General features: G+C 57.9%; 1 protein-coding gene across 1 annotated transcript; it reads right to left on the bottom strand.

Annotated features, from left to right (window-relative positions):
• Positions 1-3,754: 3,754 nt before the first annotated feature.
• Positions 3,755-4,614, bottom strand: LOC133072997 (ubiquitin carboxyl-terminal hydrolase 17-like protein 6; the record flags this gene model as incomplete). The annotated part of the gene is given in 2 exon segments (XM_061166513.1): positions 3,755-3,936; positions 3,939-4,614. Coding segments are annotated over 2 exon segments (858 nt in total), but the record flags the coding sequence as incomplete, so codon positions are not given.
• Between the last annotated feature and the right edge of the window lie 16,077 nt (positions 4,615-20,691).

Below are 20,691 nucleotides of genomic sequence, written 5' to 3'. Positions count from 1 at the left end.
GAAGCCCAGCCCAGACCCTCCACGGCCCCCTCCAATTCAGGGCGACTTGGTGGCCAGGCACCAGCCCTGCTGACCCATGAGCGAAGTCACACCTCTGGGGCCGCCCGACCGCCGGCCACGGCCCCTCACGGACACAGGGTTCCCAAAGGGTTTCCACACCCGCGGCACTGGGCCGACAACCTTGCCCTCCGGGGAAGACGTTGAAGGGAGAAGGACATTCACCTCCCCCGTGCGCAGAAGCAGCCCCCGGGTCTCTGCAAACAAGGCCCACGAGTCTTTCCGTCTCCTACCTGCCTCTGCACAATGAAGCCTCCTTCCCTCAGAGGGTGCTTCTCTGAGAAAGGGCCTGGGCCCCGCCCCCTCGGGCCTTTCATGGCTTTCCCACGGCCCCACCCCCGCACGCGCAACATCCTCATTGGCTGAGGCGTCCCAGGGCGTGCTCACTCCCACTCCCGACATTCCACCACCGACACTTTTCTCCGGGAATTCCCCATGACGAACCCCCGCACGTACTTCCGATCTGGCCCTGGACCAAAGGGCTCAGGATGCAAATGAATCCCGGGGCCTTTGGCCTTCCAGACTTGCCTGCTAGACAGTCACTGCAGGGCTTCCAAGTTCAGCACACACATGTGGGCTGGGGAGGAATTCCGTGGGCTCGCCCTTCAGGTCCTAACACACTTGTGGAAAGACATGTCTGCCCACCTACCCTCTCTCCTTGAGGGCTCTCCCCACCCCAGTCCCCTGCCTGAGGACAACCCCTCCCCGGACAACAAGAAACCCTTGCCTCAACTTTGCTCTCGACTGAGGTCCACTCCAATTTCTATGGTTTCTCACGAGCCACTCTTCTAGCGTTCAGGGTCCTGGCACCAAAACATGCCGCGACTGTGGCACATATGCTTCTCTCCCTTCAGGGCCGTTGGTTATGGTCCAAAGCGAGCTCCTTCAGAAAGCCACAGGCTCGCTGAAACTTTGGATTCATTTCTTCAGCTCCTTTCCAACCTTAGTTGTCTTCTTTATTATTTGCTTCTTTTTTTTTTGGGGGGGGGGTATTCGCTCATTTATTATTGGTTATTTTTTTTGTATTGTCTGTTCATTTTATTTATTTATTTATTCATTTTTGCTTGATATTATTCTCTGTTTCTACCTTAATTACACTAGTTGACTTTTAGAGTCATCTTTCCAATGTAGGGGCTCAAAACGCACTATAACTTAAGGTATAAAGAGATTTCCCTCCTGGAAGAGGATGACTGTTGGTTTCTTTCTTGGCGTGTGACATGTATGTTTGTTTGCTCTGCCGACCTGGATATTGTGCTTGCCTTCCAACACTACGGGCGTTCCACAGTCCATGGGTTTCCCATAGCTGATGTGGTGATTCCTTTGATCCTTACTAGGAAAAGACGGTCGTGACCCCATTTTCTTCCTTAGCCTATTGCACCCCTCCCACCTCCCGCTGCCCCATCCCATCCCAGGACCCTACTGCTTTGTGCTTTATGACGCACGTGCTCACACACTTGCTGTCCTTTTGCCTCCTTCCTATGGCACAGAGAAGCCAGATCAGCCAGTATTTGTCTCTCTTTTGCACAGATTTCCCCCAGCATCAGGCGACATTCCCCTTCCCCCTGCCACGCCATTCCAATCACTGTTTTCTCCTTCTTCTCCTTCTTCAACTTCTTCACCTCCTTCTCCTTTTCTGTCTCCTTCTTCTTCGTCATCGTCTTCTTCTTCTTCCTCTTCTTCAGAGGGTGTAGATGGGGCAAGCAGTAAGTTCATTTGAGGCGATGGGGCAGAGGAAGACTGGTGGGGATACTGAGGGTGGCCTGTGGGTGGCTCGACTTCCTCGTCCAGGGCACGCTTGTTCGTGTTCTTGGGCAAAGGTACTGCTCATCATTCTTTTTCCTCTCTGCGTGTGGTGGGCACGGTGCTTTGTAGGTAACCGTGCGGGGGGAAGGAGCCAGCGGAACGTTCTCTGTTCCTTGCCAAGCCGACTAGCGCGGTCAGGAGCCACAGTTGTCCCTCTAGGTCCAAGATGCTAAATCGCTAATTCCAGATCCACCGTTTAATGGAGGGTTTTGGGTTTGAAGCCGGCAACCAAGAGAAAGAAAGAAACCGCAAGAGGGGATTGATAAGGGTCCTCGGGCGCCCCTCCACCAGGTCACGGGATCACGAGGCAGGAGGGAAAGCAGCTAGGAGAGGACAGTTTCCCCACCGGCCCAGACACTTCAGAGGCCGGCCGCGTCTCATGGCGTCCACCCGCTTTTGTCCGGGGCCAAGCTGGACGAGACAACTGACTGACAGGTAGGATGGGCAGACTCGGGTGTCCAGTTGTCTTGCTCTCCCAATCTAGGGCGGGCTTGGGTCTTTCCTCAGTGTGGGGAGGACCTTTGCTTTCAGAAAGCAATGGTTGCATGACCCGTCTCCACTTAGGCCTCTGTGCCATGCTGGTGGAGAAGTTTCTTTGGGACTCCATGGGTCGCCTTTCTCCCCTTGGCCTTCGTGTTGGTGCCTGTGGTGCTGCTGGTGATGCTCGTGGCACGGTGAATCACTTGTCCCGTTTGGCACTTGGAGGTTCTGCAGCAGTCTCCTTGCACCGGAAATGGAGCCCAGGCAACTCTGTGCACGAGTGTCCCGCCGGTGACGAACACATCCCTGCGTCATTCCTGCCGAAGGTCCCTTTCCCAAGTAGCACTACACCTCCCAAGGACATTCCACATATAGAGCCTGTTCGCCCATCTTCTCCCCGGACCCTGCTCGACGTGTGTGGCGTTTTTGAGAGCCTGGCCAGCCAGAAGGAGATGATTCACGGACCTGCACCCGCTCCTCCCTGCCCCCCGGAGGGCTCAGGAGATGGTCTCCTTGCTCCGTTGGCTGTGGGCATACTGCGAGGCGTCACCCTGCCGCATCACTCACCAGAGGCCAGCAGTAAGGCCAGAGAATGCAGACCGGGAAAGAAAGGCAAACCAACATCCAAAGTCCCGTCCAGAGAGGACTCTCCCACCCCCGCAGAAGTGCGAGGCCCTCGGATCGTGCTCAAACGCGGTCACGCACCCCATCCTCCCCAGGAACTTCCCAGCAGAGACAGCCCTCGAGAGCTCGGCTGCTCAGCGTGATCCAGGTGAACACCGGGGCCCCGGGCACACTGCAGGCCCCGCCTTTTTCCAGGAGGCTGCACCAGCCACACCGCCGAGAGGAACTCGCTCGTCGCCGGAACACTTGGTGGGTCACACAGGGCGTGCCGCACGCAGAGTGTGCCTGTGCGTCTGCATGCATGTGCCTCAGAGCCTACCTACCGCCACAGCCCCAGAGATGGCTGCGGCTTCTTGTTCTTCCTCTTGGTCGCTCAGGCCCTCCCGCTGGCACAAGGGCCATTGCCAACGCTCGTGAGGCCCGGAGGCGGGCTGTCCGTTCTGGGACGGCCGAGCCGGTCGTGCTCCTGTTCTGGCAGCTTGCCGTTTCTCCCTTCTCCGTGGTTGGACTGGTGAATCACGACTGCTCCGGCAAGCAGAGCTGACTGGATCTTCCGGAGGTCGAAGGCCGGCTTCGGCCGCTTGTGCTCTTGGAGGCGTCTCCACTGCTCTAAGCTGATTCCTTCGACCTCTGTGTCCCCCGGGGACACGTGCGACTCAGGAGCTCTGCCGCTGGCGGCTCCCGCAGGCTCCCCGGGGCCGGAAGGGTCAGGCTCCCCGGGGTGAGTGGGGTCAGCCGTGAGGGGGGCCGCTGCCCCTCCCCCACCTCCCCCTTGCCACGCACCCTCCCGGGAGTAGAAGAGCACGTAGGCGCTCTGGCTCAGGGCAGCACTCTCGTCACAGGCGCTCACCTTGGCATCATCCATCTTATACCACTGGCCGTTGCCCGCTCGCACGTAAGAAAAGTAGTGTCCTCGCTCACAGCTCCAGCCGGAGTGCACCAGCACGGCATAGAGCACGTAGCCCAGTGGCCTGCCTTGCGCTCAGACGTGTAGGGCTGCAGGTCGAGGCACTGGGGAGAGCGCACTTCCTGAGCCCTTTTGGCCCCGCTCACCTGTGTGAACCGCTTCAGCACCAGCACCAGGACCTGGGACATGCTGTGCAAAGTCAACCTCTTGGTGGCAGGCACCTTCCGGAGACAAACGCCACAGTCATATGCGTTTTCAGCGTCCAGCTTCTCGGGCTTCAGCAGCTCTCTCAGAGCTTGCTCCACACTCTGAGCCGCCGTGATATCCAGACTGATGTCCAGGTAAGGATCGAACGTGTCCGAGACTCCGAGGCTGTGGACACACTGTATCTGAGTCCTCCAAGTCCCGCCAAAGATCTGACGGATGAGGGTGGTGTCCTCGGAGGGATGGCCCGACAGCTGAGATGCACTCAAGCACCCTTGCTGCATGGTATTCAGAGTGAATATCAGAAACTCGTGGGCATCTTCCTGCTGGTGTCTTTCGAAGCCCGCCAGCAGGTCCTTGCGGGGCCGGATCACCTCTCCCGGCTGAAGGAGGGCTCGGGTCACGTGAGCTCGCACGGCACAGAGCGTGCAGGAGGTGCTGGCCGGACAGAGGGTGGCGTGCTGCTGGGACACCATCCAGCTGGCCAGGGGCGGCGTGTGGCTCAGACACTGCAGCGCTGCATTCACGTAGCAGGTATTCCCCAGAATATGAAGCCCAGCCCAGACCCTCCACGGCCCCCTCCAATTCAGGGCGACTTGGTGGCCAGGCACCAGCCCTGCTGACCCATGAGCGAAGTCACACCTCTGGGGCCGCCCGACCGCCGGCCACGGCCCCTCACGGACACAGGGTTCCCAAAGGGTTTCCACACCCGCGGCACTGGGCCGACAACCTTGCCCTCCGGGGAAGACGTTGAAGGGAGAAGGACATTCACCTCCCCCGTGCGCAGAAGCAGCCCCCGGGTCTCTGCAAACAAGGCCCACGAGTCTTTCCGTCTCCTACCTGCCTCTGCACAACGAAGCCTCCTTCCCTCAGAGGGTGCTTCTCTGAGAAAGGGCCTGGGCCCCGCCCCCTCGGGCCTTTCATGGCTTTCCCACGGCCCCACCCCCGCACGCGCAACATCCTCATTGGCTGAGGCGTCCCAGGGCGTGCTCACTCCCACTCCCGACATTCCACCACCGACACTTTTCTCCGGGAATTCCCCATGACGAACCCCCGCACGTACTTCCGATCTGGCCCTGGACCAAAGGGCTCAGGATGCAAATGAATCCCGGGGCCTTTGGCCTTCCAGACTTGCCTGCTAGACAGTCACTGCAGGGCTTCCAAGTTCAGCACACACATGTGGGCTGGGGAGGAATTCCGTGGGCTCGCCCTTCAGGTCCTAACACACTTGTGGAAAGACATGTCTGCCCACCTACCCTCTCTCCTTGAGGGCTCTCCCCACCCCAGTCCCCTGCCTGAGGACAACCCCTCCCCGGACAACAAGAAACCCTTGCCTCAACTTTGCTCTCGACTGAGGTCCACTCCAATTTCTATGGTTTCTCACGAGCCACTCTTCTAGCGTTCAGGGTCCTGGCACCAAAACATGCCGCGACTGTGGCACATATGCTTCTCTCCCTTCAGGGCCGTTGGTTATGGTCCAAAGCGAGCTCCTTCAGAAAGCCACAGGCTCGCTGAAACTTTGGATTCATTTCTTCAGCTCCTTTCCAACCTTAGTTGTCTTCTTTATTATTTGCTTCTTTTTTTTTTTGGGGGGGGGGTATTCGCTCATTTATTATTGGTTATTTTTTTTGTATTGTCTGTTCATTTTATTTATTTATTTATTCATTTTTGCTTGATATTATTCTCTGTTTCTACCTTAATTACACTAGTTGACTTTTAGAGTCATCTTTCCAATGTAGGGGCTCAAAACGCACTATAACTTAAGGTATAAAGAGATTTCCCTCCTGGAAGAGGATGACTGTTGGTTTCCTTCTTGGCGTGTGACATGTATGTTTGTTTGCTCTGCCGACCTGGATATTGTGCTTGCCTTCCAACACTACGGGCGTTCCACAGTCCATGGGTTTCCCATAGCTGATGTGGTGATTCCTTTGATCCTTAATAGGAAAAGACAGTCGTGACCCCATTTTCTTCCTTAGCCTATTGCACCCCTCCCACCTCCCGCTGCCCCATCCCATCCCAGGACCCTACTGCTTTGTGCTTTATGACGCACGTGCTCACACACTTGCTGTCCTTTTGCCTCCTTCCTATGGCACAGAGAAGACAGATCAGCCAGTATTTGTCTCTCTGTTGCACAGATTTCCCCCAGCATCAGGCGACATTCCCCTTCCCCCTGCCACGCCATTCCAATCACTGTTTTCTCCTTCTTCTCCTTCTTCAACTTCTTCACCTCCTTCTCCTTTTCTGTCTCCTTCTTCTTCTTCGTCGTCTTCTTCTTCTTCCTCTTCTTCAGAGGGTGTAGATGGGGCAAGCAGTAAGTTCATTTGAGGCGATGGGGCAGAGGAAGACTGGTGGGGATACTGAGGGCGGCCTGTGGGTGGCTCGACTTCCTCGTCCAGGGCACGCTTGTTCGTGTTCTTGGGCAAAGGTACTGCTCATCATTCTTTTTCCTCTCTGCGTGTGGTGGGCACGGTGCTTTGTAGGTAACCGTGCGGGGGGAAGGAGCCAGCGGAACGTTCTCTGTTCCTTGCCAAGCCGACTAGCGCGGTCAGGAGCCACAGTTGTCCCTCTAGGCCCAAGATGCTAAATCGCTAATTCCAGATCCACCGTTTAATGGAGGGTTTTGGGTTTGAAGCCGGCAACCAAGAGAAAGAAAGAAACCGCAAGAGGGGATTGATAAGGGTCCTCGGGCGCCCCTCCACCAGGTCACGGGATCACGAGGCAGGAGGGAAAGCAGCTAGGAGAGGACAGTTTCCCCACCGGCCCAGACACTTCAGAGGCCGGCCGCGTCTCATGGCGTCCACCCGCTTTTGTCCGGGGCCAAGCTGGACGAGACAACTGACTGACAGGTAGGATGGGCAGACTCGGGTGTCCAGTTGTCTTGCTCTCCCAATCTAGGGCGGGCTTGGGTCTTTCCTCAGTGTGGGGAGGACCTTTGCTTTCAGAAAGCAATGGTTGCATGACCCGTCTCCACTTAGGCCTCTGTGCCATGCTGGTGGAGAAGTTTCTTTGGGACTCCATGGGTCGCCTTTCTCCCCTTGGCCTTCGTGTTGGTGCCTGTGGTGCTGCTGGTGATGCTCGTGGCACGGTGAATCACTTGTCCCGTTTGGCACTTGGAGGTTCTGCAGCAGTCTCCTTGCACCGGAAATGGAGCCCAGGCAACTCTGTGCACGAGTGTCCCGCCGGTGACGAACACATCCCTGCGTCATTCCTGCCGAAGGTCCCTTTCCCAAGTAGCACTACACCTCCCAAGGACATTCCACATATAGAGCCTGATCGCCCATCTTCTCCCCGGACCCTGCTCGACGTGTGTGGCGTTTTTGAGAGCCTGGCCAGCCAGAAGGAGATGATTCACGGACCTGCACCCGCTCCTCCCTGCCCCCCGGAGGGCTCAGGAGATCGTCTCTTTGCTCCGTTGGCTGTGGGCATACTGCGAGGCGTCACCCTGCCGCATCACTCACCAGAGGCCAGCAGTAAGGCCAGAGAATGCAGACCGGGAAAGAAAGGCAAACCAACATCCAAAGTCCCGTCCAGAGAGGACTCTCCCACCCCCGCAGAACTGCGAGGCCCTCGGATCGTGCTCAAACGCGGTCACGCACCCCATCCTCCCCAGGAACTTCCCAGCAGAGACAGCCCTCGAGAGCTCGGCTGCTCAGCGTGATCCAGGTGAACACCGTGGCCCCGGGCACACTGCAGGCCCCGCCTTTTTCCAGGAGGCTGCACCAGCCACACCGCCGAGAGGAACTCGCTCGTCGCCGGAACACTTGGTGGGTCACACAGGGCGTGCCGCACGCAGAGTGTGCCTGTGCGTCTGCATGCATGTGCCTCAGAGCCTACCTACCGCCACAGCCCCAGAGATGGCTGCGGCTTCTTGTTCTTCCTCTTGGTCGTTCAGGCCCTCCCGCTGGCACAAGGGCCATTGCCAACGCTCGTGAGGCCCGGAGGCGGGCTGTCCGTTCTGGGACGGCCGAGCCGGTCGTGCTCCTGTTCTGGCAGCTTGCCGTTTCTCCCTTCTCCGTGGTTGGACTGGTGAATCACGACTGCTCCGGCAGGCAGAGCTGACTGGATCTTCCGGAGGTCGAAGGCCGGCTTCGGCCGCTTGTGCTCTTGGAGGCGTCTCCACTGCTCTAAGCTGATTCCTTCGACCTCTGTGTCCCCCGGGGACACGTGCGACTCAGGAGCTCTGCCGCTGGCGGCTCCCGCAGGCTCCCCGGGGCCGGAGGGGTCAGGCTCCCCGGGGTGAGTGGGGTCAGCCGTGAGGGGGGCCGCTGCCCCTCCCCCAGCTCCCCCTTGCCACGCACCCTCCCGGGAGTAGAAGAGCACGTAGGCGCTCTGGCTCAGGGCAGCACTCTCGTCACAGGCGCTCACCTTGGCATCATCCATCTTATACCACTGGCCGTTGCCCGCTCGCACGTAAGAAAAGTAGTGTCCTCGCTCACAGCTCCAGCCGGAGTGCACCAGCACGGCATAGAGCACGTAGCCCAGTGGCCTGCCTTCCGCTCAGACGTGTAGGGCTGCAGGGCGAGGCACTGGGGAGAGCGCACTTCCTGAGCCCTTTTGGCCCCGCTCACCTGTGTGAACCGCTTCAGCACCAGCACCAGGACCTGGGACGTGCTGTGCAAAGTCAACCTCTTGGTGGCAGGCACCTTCCGGGGACAAACGCCACTGTCATAGGCGTTTTCAGCGTCCAGCTTCTCGGGCTTCAGCAGCTCTCTCAGAGCTTGCTCCACACTCTGAGCCGCCGTGATATCCAGACTGATGTCCAGGTAAGGATCGAACGTGTCCGAGACTCCGAGGCTGTGGACACACTGGATCTGAGTCCTCCAAGTCCCGCCAAAGATCTGACGGATGAGGGTGGTGTCCTCGGAGGGATGGCCCGACAGCTGAGATGCACTCAAGCACCCTTGCTGCATGGTATTCAGAGTGAATATCAGAAACTCGTGGGCATCTTCCTGCTGGTGTCTTTCGAAGCCCGCCAGCAGGTCCTTGCGGGGCCGGATCACCTCTCCCGGCTGAAGGAGGGCTCGGGTCACGTGAGCTCGCACGGCACAGAGCGTGCAGGAGGTGCTGGCCGGACAGAGGGTGGCGTGCTGCTGGGACACCATCCAGCTGGCCAGGGGCGGCGTGTGGCTCAGACACTGCAGCGCTGCATTCACGTAGCAGGTATTCCCCAGAATATGAAGCCCAGCCCAGACCCTCCACGGCCCCCTCCAATTCAGGGCGACTTGGTGGCCAGGCACCAGCCCTGCTGACCCATGAGCGAAGTCACACCTCTGGGGCCGCCCGACCGCCGGCCACGGCCCCTCACGGACACAGGGTTCCCAAAGGGTTTCCACACCCGCGGCACTGGGCCGACAACCTTGCCCTCCGGGGAAGACGTTGAAGGGAGAAGGACATTCACCTCCCCCGTGCGCAGAAGCAGCCCCCGGGTCTCTGCAAACAAGGCCCACGAGTCTTTCCGTCTCCTACCTGCCTCTGCACAATGAAGCCTCCTTCCCTCAGAGGGTGCTTCTCTGAGAAAGGGCCTGGGCCCCGCCCCCTCGGGCCTTTCATGGCTTTCCCACGGCCCCACCCCCGCACGCGCAACATCCTCATTGGCTGAGGCGTCCCAGGGCGTGCTCACTCCCACTCCCGACATTCCACCACCGACACTTTTCTCCGGGAATTCCCCATGACGAACCCCCGCACGTACTTCCGATCTGGCCCTGGACCAAAGGGCTCAGGATGCAAATGAATCCCGGGGCCTTTGGCCTTCCAGACTTGCCTGCTAGACAGTCACTGCAGGGCTTCCAAGTTCAGCACACACATGTGGGCTGGGGAGGAATTCCGTGGGCTCGCCCTTCAGGTCCTAACACACTTGTGGAAAGACATGTCTGCCCACCTACCCTCTCTCCTTGAGGGCTCTCCCCACCCCAGTCCCCTGCCTGAGGACAACCCCTCCCCGGACAACAAGAAACCCTTGCCTCAACTTTGCTCTCGACTGAGGTCCACTCCAATTTCTATGGTTTCTCACGAGCCACTCTTCTAGCGTTCAGGGTCCTGGCACCAAAACATGCCGCGACTGTGGCACATATGCTTCTCTCCCTTCAGGGCCGTTGGTTATGGTCCAAAGCGAGCTCCTTCAGAAAGCCACAGGCTCGCTGAAACTTTGGATTCATTTCTTCAGCTCCTTTCCAACCTTAGTTGTCTTCTTTATTATTTGCTTCTTTTTTTTTGGGGGGGGGGGGTATTCGCTCATTTATTATTGGTTATTTTTTTTGTATTGTCTGTTCATTTTATTTATTTATTTATTCATTTTTGCTTGATATTATTCTCTGTTTCTACCTTAATTACACTAGTTGACTTTTAGAGTCATCTTTCCAATGTAGGGGCTCAAAACGCACTATAACTTAAGGTATAAAGAGATTTCCCTCCTGGAAGAGGATGACTGTTGGTTTCTTTCTTGGCGTGTGACATGTATGTTTGTTTGCTCTGCCGACCTGGATATTGTGCTTGCCTTCCAACACTACGGGCGTTCCACAGTCCATGGGTTTCCCATAGCTGATGTGGTGATTCCTTTGATCCTTACTAGGAAAAGACGGTCGTGACCCCATTTTCTTCCTTAGCCTATTGCACCCCTCCCACCTCCCGCTGCCCCATCCCATCCCAGGACCCTACTGCTTTGTGCTTTATGACGCACGTGCTCACACACTTGCTGTCCTTTTGCCTCCTTCCTATGGCACAGAGAAGCCAGATCAGCCAGTATTTGTCTCTCTTTTGCACAGATTTCCCCCAGCATCAGGCGACATTCCCCTTCCCCCTGCCACGCCATTCCAATCACTGTTTTCTCCTTCTTCTCCTTCTTCAACTTCTTCACCTCCTTCTCCTTTTCTGTCTCCTTCTTCTTCGTCATCGTCTTCTTCTTCTTCCTCTTCTTCAGAGGGTGTAGATGGGGCAAGCAGTAAGTTCATTTGAGGCGATGGGGCAGAGGAAGACTGGTGGGGATACTGAGGGTGGCCTGTGGGTGGCTCGACTTCCTCGTCCAGGGCACGCTTGTTCGTGTTCTTGGGCAAAGGTACTGCTCATCATTCTTTTTCCTCTCTGCGTGTGGTGGGCACGGTGCTTTGTAGGTAACCGTGCGGGGGGAAGGAGCCAGCGGAACGTTCTCTGTTCCTTGCCAAGCCGACTAGCGCGGTCAGGAGCCACAGTTGTCCCTCTAGGTCCAAGATGCTAAATCGCTAATTCCAGATCCACCGTTTAATGGAGGGTTTTGGGTTTGAAGCCGGCAACCAAGAGAAAGAAAGAAACCGCAAGAGGGGATTGATAAGGGTCCTCGGGCGCCCCTCCACCAGGTCACGGGATCACGAGGCAGGAGGGAAAGCAGCTAGGAGAGGACAGTTTCCCCACCGGCCCAGACACTTCAGAGGCCGGCCGCGTCTCATGGCGTCCACCCGCTTTTGTCCGGGGCCAAGCTGGACGAGACAACTGACTGACAGGTAGGATGGGCAGACTCGGGTGTCCAGTTGTCTTGCTCTCCCAATCTAGGGCGGGCTTGGGTCTTTCCTCAGTGTGGGGAGGACCTTTGCTTTCAGAAAGCAATGGTTGCATGACCCGTCTCCACTTAGGCCTCTGTGCCATGCTGGTGGAGAAGTTTCTTTGGGACTCCATGGGTCGCCTTTCTCCCCTTGGCCTTCGTGTTGGTGCCTGTGGTGCTGCTGGTGATGCTCGTGGCACGGTGAATCACTTGTCCCGTTTGGCACTTGGAGGTTCTGCAGCAGTCTCCTTGCACCGGAAATGGAGCCCAGGCAACTCTGTGCACGAGTGTCCCGCCGGTGACGAACACATCCCTGCGTCATTCCTGCCGAAGGTCCCTTTCCCAAGTAGCACTACACCTCCCAAGGACATTCCACATATAGAGCCTGTTCGCCCATCTTCTCCCCGGACCCTGCTCGACGTGTGTGGCGTTTTTGAGAGCCTGGCCAGCCAGAAGGAGATGATTCACGGACCTGCACCCGCTCCTCCCTGCCCCCCGGAGGGCTCAGGAGATGGTCTACTTGCTCCGTTGGCTGTGGGCATACTGCGAGGCGTCACCCTGCCGCATCACTCACCAGAGGCCAGCAGTAAGGCCAGAGAATGCAGACCGGGAAAGAAAGGCAAACCAACATCCAAAGTCCCGTCCAGAGAGGACTCTCCCACCCCCGCAGAAGTGCGAGGCCCTCGGATCGTGCTCAAACGCGGTCACGCACCCCATCGTCCCCAGGAACTTCCCAGCAGAGACAGCCCTCGAGAGCTCGGCTGCTCAGCGTGATCCAGGTGAACACCGGGGCCCCGGGCACACTGCAGGCCCCGCCTTTTTCCAGGAGGCTGCACCAGCCACACCGCCGAGAGGAACTCGCTCGTCGCCGGAACACTTGGTGGGTCACACAGGGCGTGCCGCACGCAGAGTGTGCCTGTGCGTCTGCATGCATGTGCCTCAGAGCCTACCTACCGCCACAGCCCCAGAGATGGCTGCGGCTTCTTGTTCTTCCTCTTGGTCGCTCAGGCCCTCCCGCTGGCACAAGGGCCATTGCCAACGCTCGTGAGGCCCGGAGGCGGGCTGTCCGTTCTGGGACGGCCGAGCCGGTCGTGCTCCTGTTCTGGAAGCTTGCCGTTTCTCCCTTCTCCGTGGTTGGACTGGTGAATCACGACTGCTCCGGCAGGCAGAGCTGACTGGATCTTCCGGAGGTCGAAGGCCGGCTTCGGCCGCTTGTGCTCTTGGAGGCGTCTCCACTGCTCTAAGCTGATTCCTTCGACCTCTGTGTCCCCCGGGGACACGTGCGACTCAGGAGCTCTGCCGCTGGCGGCTCCCGCAGGCTCCCCGGGGCCGGAAGGGTCAGGCTCCCCGGGGTGAGTGGGGTCAGCCGTGAGGGGGGCCGCTGCCCCTCCCCCACCTCCCCCTTGCCACGCACCCTCCCGGGAGTAGAAGAGCACGTAGGCGCTCTGGCTCAGGGCAGCACTCTCGTCACAGGCGCTCACCTTGGCATCATCCATCTTATACCACTGGCCGTTGCCCGCTCGCACGTAAGAAAAGTAGTGTCCTCGCTCACAGCTCCAGCCAGAGTGCACCAGCACGGCATAGAGCACGTAGCCCAGTGGCCTGCCTTCCGCTCAGACGTGTAGGGCTGCAGGTCGAGGCACTGGGGAGAGCGCACTTCCTGAGCCCTTTTGGCCCCGCTCACCTGTGTGAACCGCTTCAGCACCAGCACCAGGACCTGGGACGTGCTGTGCAAAGTCAACCTCTTGGTGGCAGGCACCTTCCGGGGACAAACGCCACTGTCATAGGCGTTTTCAGCGTCCAGCTTCTCGGGCTTCAGCAGCTCTCTCAGAGCTTGCTCCACACTCTGAGCCGCCGTGATATCCAGACTGATGTCCAGGTAAGGATCGAACGTGTCCGAGACTCCGAGGCTGTGGACACACTGGATCTGAGTCCTCCAAGTCCCGCCAAAGATCTGACGGATGAGGGTGGTGTCCTCGGAGGGATGGCCCGACAGCTGAGATGCACTCAAGCACCCTTGCTGCATGGTATTCAGAGTGAATATCAGAAACTCGTGGGCATCTTCCTGCTGGTGTCTTTCGAAGCCCGCCAGCAGGTCCTTGCGGGGCCGGATCACCTCTCCCGGCTGAAGGAGGGCTCGGGTCACGTGAGCTCGCACGGCACAGAGCGTGCAGGAGGTGCTGGCCGGACAGAGGGTGGCGTGCTGCTGGGACACCATCCAGCTGGCCAGGGGCGGCGTGTGGCTCAGACACTGCAGCGCTGCATTCACGTAGCAGGTATTCCCCAGAATATGAAGCCCAGCCCAGACCCTCCACGGCCCCCTCCAATTCAGGGCGACTTGGTGGCCAGGCACCAGCCCTGCTGACCCATGAGCGAAGTCACACCTCTGGGGCCGCCCGACCGCCGGCCACGGCCCCTCACGGACACAGGGTTCCCAAAGGGTTTCCACACCCGCGGCACTGGGCCGACAACCTTGCCCTCCGGGGAAGACGTTGAAGGGAGAAGGACATTCACCTCCCCCGTGCGCAGAAGCAGCCCCCGGGTCTCTGCAAACAAGGCCCACGAGTCTTTCCGTCTCCTACCTGCCTCTGCACAATGAAGCCTCCTTCCCTCAGAGGGTGCTTCTCTGAGAAAGGGCCTGGGCCCCGCCCCCTCGGGCCTTTCATGGCTTTCCCACGGCCCCACCCCCGCACGCGCAACATCCTCATTGGCTGAGGCGTCCCAGGGCGTGCTCACTCCCACTCCCGACATTCCACCACCGACACTTTTCTCCGGGAATTCCCCATGACGAACCCCCGCACGTACTTCCGATCTGGCCCTGGACCAAAGGGCTCAGGATGCAAATGAATCCCGGGGCCTTTGGCCTTCCAGACTTGCCTGCTAGACAGTCACTGCAGGGCTTCCAAGTTCAGCACACACATGTGGGCTGGGGAGGAATTCCGTGGGCTCGCCCTTCAGGTCCTAACACACTTGTGGAAAGACATGTCTGCCCACCTACCCTCTCTCCTTGAGGGCTCTCCCCACCCCAGTCCCCTGCCTGAGGACAACCCCTCCCCAGAGAACAAGAAACCCTTGCCTCAACTTTGCTCTCGACTGAGGTCCACTCCAATTTCTATGGTTTCTCACGAGCCACTCTTCTAGCGTTCAGGGTCCTGGCACCAAAACATGCCGCGACTGTGGCACATATGCTTCTCTCCCTTCAGGGCCGTTGGTTATGGTCCAAAGCGAGCTCCTTCAGAAAGCCACAGGCTCGCTGAAACTTTGGATTCATTTCTTCAGCTCCTTTCCAACCTTAGTTGTCTTCTTTATTATTTGCTTCTTTTTTTTTGGGGGGGGGGTATTCGCTCATTTATTATTGGTTATTTTTTTTGTATTGTCTGTTCATTTTATTTATTTATTTATTCATTTTTGCTTGATATTATTCTCTGTTTCTACCTTAATTACACTAGTTGACTTTTAGAGTCATCTTTCCAATGTAGGGGCTCAAAACGCACTATAACTTAAGGTATAAAGAGATTTCCCTCCTGGAAGAGGATGACTGTTGGTTTCTTTCTTGGCGTGTGACATGTATGTTTGCTTGCTCTGCCGACCTGGATATTGTGCTTGCCTTCCAACACTACGGGCGTTCCACAGTCCATGGGTTTCCCATAGCTGATGTGGTGATTCCTTTGATCCTTACTAGGAAAAGACGGTCGTGACCCCATTTTCTTCCTTAGCCTATTGCACCCCTCCCACCTCCCGCTGCCCCATCCCATCCCAGGACCCTACTGCTTTGTGCTTTATGACGCACGTGCTCACACACTTGCTGTCCTTTTGCCTCCTTCCTATGGCACAGAGAAGCCAGATCAGCCAGTATTTGTCTCTCTTTTGCACAGATTTCCCCCAGCATCAGGCGACATTCCCCTTCCCCCTGCCACGCCATTCCAATCACTGTTTTCTCCTTCTTCTCCTTCTTCAACTTCTTCACCTCCTTCTCCTTTTCTGTCTCCTTCTTCTTCGTCATCGTCTTCTTCTTCTTCCTCTTCTTCAGAGGGTGTAGATGGGGCAAGCAGTAAGTTCATTTGAGGCGATGGGGCAGAGGAAGACTGGTGGGGATACTGAGGGTGGCCTGTGGGTGGCTCGACTTCCTCGTCCAGGGCACGCTTGTTCGTGTTCTTGGGCAAAGGTACTGCTCATCATTCTTTTTCCTCTCTGCGTGTGGTGGGCACGGTGCTTTGTAGGTAACCGTGCGGGGGGAAGGAGCCAGCGGAACGTTCTCTGTTCCTTGCCAAGCCGACTAGCGCGGTCAGGAGCCACAGTTGTCCCTCTAGGTCCAAGATGCTAAATCGCTAATTCCAGATCCACCGTTTAATGGAGGGTTTTGGGTTTGAAGCCGGCAACCAAGAGAAAGAAAGAAACCGCAAGAGGGGATTGATAAGGGTCCTCGGGCGCCCCTCCACCAGGTCACGGGATCACGAGGCAGGAGGGAAAGCAGCTAGGAGAGGACAGTTTCCCCACCGGCCCAGACACTTCAGAGGCCGGCCGCGTCTCATGGCGTCCACCCGCTTTTGTCCGGGGCCAAGCTGGACGAGACAACTGACTGACAGGTAGGATGGGCAGACTCGGGTGTCCAGTTGTCTTGCTCTCCCAATCTAGGGCGGGCTTGGGTCTTTCCTCAGTGTGGGGAGGACCTTTGCTTTCAGAAAGCAATGGTTGCATGACCCGTCTCCACTTAGGCCTCTGTGCCATGCTGGTGGAGAAGTTTCTTTGGGACTCCATGGGTCGCCTTTCTCCCCTTGGCCTTCGTGTTGGTGCCTGTGGTGCTGCTGGTGATGCTCGTGGCACGGTGAATCACTTGTCCCGTTTGGCACTTGGAGGTTCTGCAGCAGTCTCCTTGCACCGGAAATGGAGCCCAGGCAACTCTGTGCACGAGTGTCCCGCCGGTGACGAACACATCCCTGCGTCATTCCTGCCGAAGGTCCCTTTCCCAAGTAGCACTACACCTCCCAAGGACATTCCACATATAGAGCCTGTTCGCCCATCTTCTCCCCGGACCCTGCTCGACGTGTGTGGCGTTTTTGAGAGCCTGGCCAGCCAGAAGGAGATGATTCACGGACCTGCACCCGCTCCTCCCTGCCCCCCGGAGGGCTCAGGAGATGGTCTACTTGCTCCGTTGGCTGTGGGCATACTGCGAGGCGTCACCCTGCCGCATCACTCACCAGAGGCCAGCAGTAAGGCCAGAGAATGCAGACCGGGAAAGAAAGGCAAACCAACATCCAAAGTCCCGTCCAGAGAGGACTCTCCCACCCCCGCAGAAGTGCGAGGCCCTCGGATCGTGCTCAAACGCGGTCACGCACCCCATCGTCCCCAGGAACTTCCCAGCAGAGACAGCCCTCGAGAGCTCGGCTGCTCAGCGTGATCCAGGTGAACACCGGGGCCCCGGGCACACTGCAGGCCCCGCCTTTTTCCAGGAGGCTGCACCAGCCACACCGCCGAGAGGAACTCGCTCGTCGCCGGAACACTTGGTGGGTCACACAGGGCGTGCCGCACGCAGAGTGTGCCTGTGCGTCTGCATGCATGTGCCTCAGAGCCTACCTACCGCCACAGCCCCAGAGATGGCTGCGGCTTCTTGTTCTTCCTCTTGGTCGCTCAGGCCCTCCCGCTGGCACAAGGGCCATTGCCAACGCTCGTGAGGCCCGGAGGCGGGCTGTCCGTTCTGGGACGGCCGAGCCGGTCGTGCTCCTGTTCTGGAAGCTTGCCGTTTCTCCCTTCTCCGTGGTTGGACTGGTGAATCACGACTGCTCCGGCAGGCAGAGCTGACTGGATCTTCCGGAGGTCGAAGGCCGGCTTCGGCCGCTTGTGCTCTTGGAGGCGTCTCCACTGCTCTAAGCTGATTCCTTCGACCTCTGTGTCCCCCGGGGACACGTGCGACTCAGGAGCTCTGCCGCTGGCGGCTCCCGCAGGCTCCCCGGGGCCGGAAGGGTCAGGCTCCCCGGGGTGAGTGGGGTCAGCCGTGAGGGGGGCCGCTGCCCCTCCCCCACCTCCCCCTTGCCACGCACCCTCCCGGGAGTAGAAGAGCACGTAGGCGCTCTGGCTCAGGGCAGCACTCTCGTCACAGGCGCTCACCTTGGCATCATCCATCTTATACCACTGGCCGTTGCCCGCTCGCACGTAAGAAAAGTAGTGTCCTCGCTCACAGCTCCAGCCAGAGTGCACCAGCACGGCATAGAGCACGTAGCCCAGTGGCCTGCCTTCCGCTCAGACGTGTAGGGCTGCAGGTCGAGGCACTGGGGAGAGCTCACTTCCTGAGCCCTTTTGGCCCCGCTCACCTGTGTGAACCGCTTCAGCACCAGCACCAGGACCTGGGACATGCTGTGCAAAGTCAACCTCTTGGTGGCAGGCACCTTCCGGGGACAAACGCCACTGTCATAGGCGTTTTCAGCGTCCAGCTTCTCGGGCTTCAGCAGCTCTCTCAGAGCTTGCTCCACACTCTGAGCCGCCGTGATATCCAGACTGATGTCCAGGTAAGGATCGAACGTGTCCGAGACTCCGAGGCTGTGGACACACTGGATCTGAGTCCTCCAAGTCCCGCCAAAGATCTGACGGATGAGGGTGGTGTCCTCGGAGGGATGGCCCGACAGCTGAGATGCACTCAAGCACCCTTGCTGCATGGTATTCAGAGTGAATATCAGAAACTCGTGGGCATCTTCCTGCTGGTGTCTTTCGAAGCCCGCCAGCAGGTCCTTGCGGGGCCGGATCACCTCTCCCGGCTGAAGGAGGGCTCGGGTCACGTGAGCTCGCACGGCACAGAGCGTGCAGGAGGTGCTGGCCGGACAGAGGGTGGCGTGCTGCTGGGACACCATCCAGCTGGCCAGGGGCGGCGTGTGGCTCAGACACTGCAGCGCTGCATTCACGTAGCAGGTATTCCCCAGAATATGAAGCCCAGCCCAGACCCTCCACGGCCCCCTCCAATTCAGGGCGACTTGGTGGCCAGGCACCAGCCCTGCTGACCCATGAGCGAAGTCACACCTCTGGGGCCGCCCGACCGCCGGCCACGGCCCCTCACGGACACAGGGTTCCCAAAGGGTTTCCACACCCGCGGCACTGGGCCGACAACCTTGCCCTCCGGGGAAGACGTTGAAGGGAGAAGGACATTCACCTCCCCCGTGCGCAGAAGCAGCCCCCGGGTCTCTGCAAACAAGGCCCACGAGTCTTTCCGTCTCCTACCTGCCTCTGCACAATGAAGCCTCCTTCCCTCAGAGGGTGCTTCTCTGAGAAAGGGCCTGGGCCCCGCCCCCTCGGGCCTTTCATGGCTTTCCCACGGCCCCACCCCCGCACGCGCAACATCCTCATTGGCTGAGGCGTCCCAGGGCGTGCTCACTCCCACTCCCGACATTCCACCACCGACACTTTTCTCCGGGAATTCCCCATGACGAACCCCCGCACGTACTTCCGATCTGGCCCTGGACCAAAGGGCTCAGGATGCAAATGAATCCCGGGGCCTTTGGCCTTCCAGACTTGCCTGCTAGACAGTCACTGCAGGGCTTCCAAGTTCAGCACACACATGTGGGCTGGGGAGGAATTCCGTGGGCTCGCCCTTCAGGTCCTAACACACTTGTGGAAAGACATGTCTGCCCACCTACCCTCTCTCCTTGAGGGCTCTCCCCACCCCAGTCCCCTGCCTGAGGACAACCCCTCCCCGGACAACAAGAAACCCTTGCCTCAACTTTGCTCTCGACTGAGGTCCACTCCAATTTCTATGGTTTCTCACGAGCCACTCTTCTAGCGTTCAGGGTCCTGGCACCAAAACATGCCGCGACTGTGGCACATATGCTTCTCTCCCTTCAGGGCCGTTGGTTATGGTCCAAAGCGAGCTCCTTCAGAAAGCCACAGGCTCGCTGAAACTTTGGATTCATTTCTTCAGCTCCTTTCCAACCTTAGTTGTCTTCTTTATTATTTGCTTCTTTTTTTTTTGGGGGGGGGGGGTATTCGCTCATTTATTATTGGTTATTTTTTTTGTATTGTCTGTTCATTTTATTTATTTATTTATTCATTTTTGCTTGATATTATTCTCTGTTTCTACCTTAATTACACTAGTTGACTTTTAGAGTCATCTTTCCAATGTAGGGGCTCAAAACGCACTATAACTTAAGGTATAAAGAGATTTCCCTCCTGGAAGAGGATGACTGTTGGTTTCTTTCTTGGCGTGTGACATGTATGTTTGTTTGCTCTGCCGACCTGGATATTGTGCTTGCCTTCCAACACTACGGGCGTTCCACAGTCCATGGGTTTCCCATAGCTGATGTGGTGATTCCTTTGATCCTTACTAGGAAAAGACGGTCGTGACCCCATTTTCTTCCTTAGCCTATTGCACCCCTCCCACCTCCTGCTGCCCCATCCCATCCCAGGACCCTACTGCTTTGTGCTTTATGACGCACGTGCTCACACACTTGCTGTCCTTTTGCCTCCTTCCTATGGCACAGAGAAGCCAGATCAGCCAGTATTTGTCTCTCTTTTGCACAGATTTCCCCCAGCATCAGGCGACATTCCCCTTCCCCCTGCCACGTCATTCCAATCACTGTTTTCTCCTTCTTCTCCTTCTTCAACTTCTTCACCTCCTTCTCCTTTTCTGTCTCCTTCTTCTTCGTCATCGTCTTCTTCTTCTTCCTCTTCTTCAGAGGGTGTAGATGGGGCAAGCAGTAAGTTCATTTGAGGCGATGGGGCAGAGGAAGACTGGTGGGGATACTGAGGGTGGCCTGTGGGTGGCTCGACTTCCTCGTCCAGGGCACGCTTGTTCGTGTTCTTGGGCAAAGGTACTGCTCATCATTCTTTTTCCTCTCTGCGTGTGGTGGGCACGGTGCTTTGTAGGTAACCGTGCGGGGGGAAGGAGCCAGCGGAACGTTCTCTGTTCCTTGCCAAGCCGACTAGCGCAGTCAGGAGCCACAGTTGTCCCTCTAGGTCCAAGATGCTAAATCGCTAATTCCAGATCCACCGTTTAATGGAGGGTTTTGGGTTTGAAGCCGGCAACCAAGAGAAAGAAAGAAACCGCAAGAGGGGATTGATAAGGGTCCTCGGGCGCCCCTCCACCAGGTCACGGGATCACGAGGCAGGAGGGAAAGCAGCTAGG

Source organism: Dama dama, chromosome 18, assembly GCF_033118175.1.
Source record: "Dama dama isolate Ldn47 chromosome 18, ASM3311817v1, whole genome shotgun sequence".
Taxonomy (NCBI): domain Eukaryota; kingdom Metazoa; phylum Chordata; class Mammalia; order Artiodactyla; family Cervidae; genus Dama; species Dama dama.
Note: the sequence above shows the minus strand (reverse complement) of the source record. Positions and strands in the feature narration are given on the sequence as shown.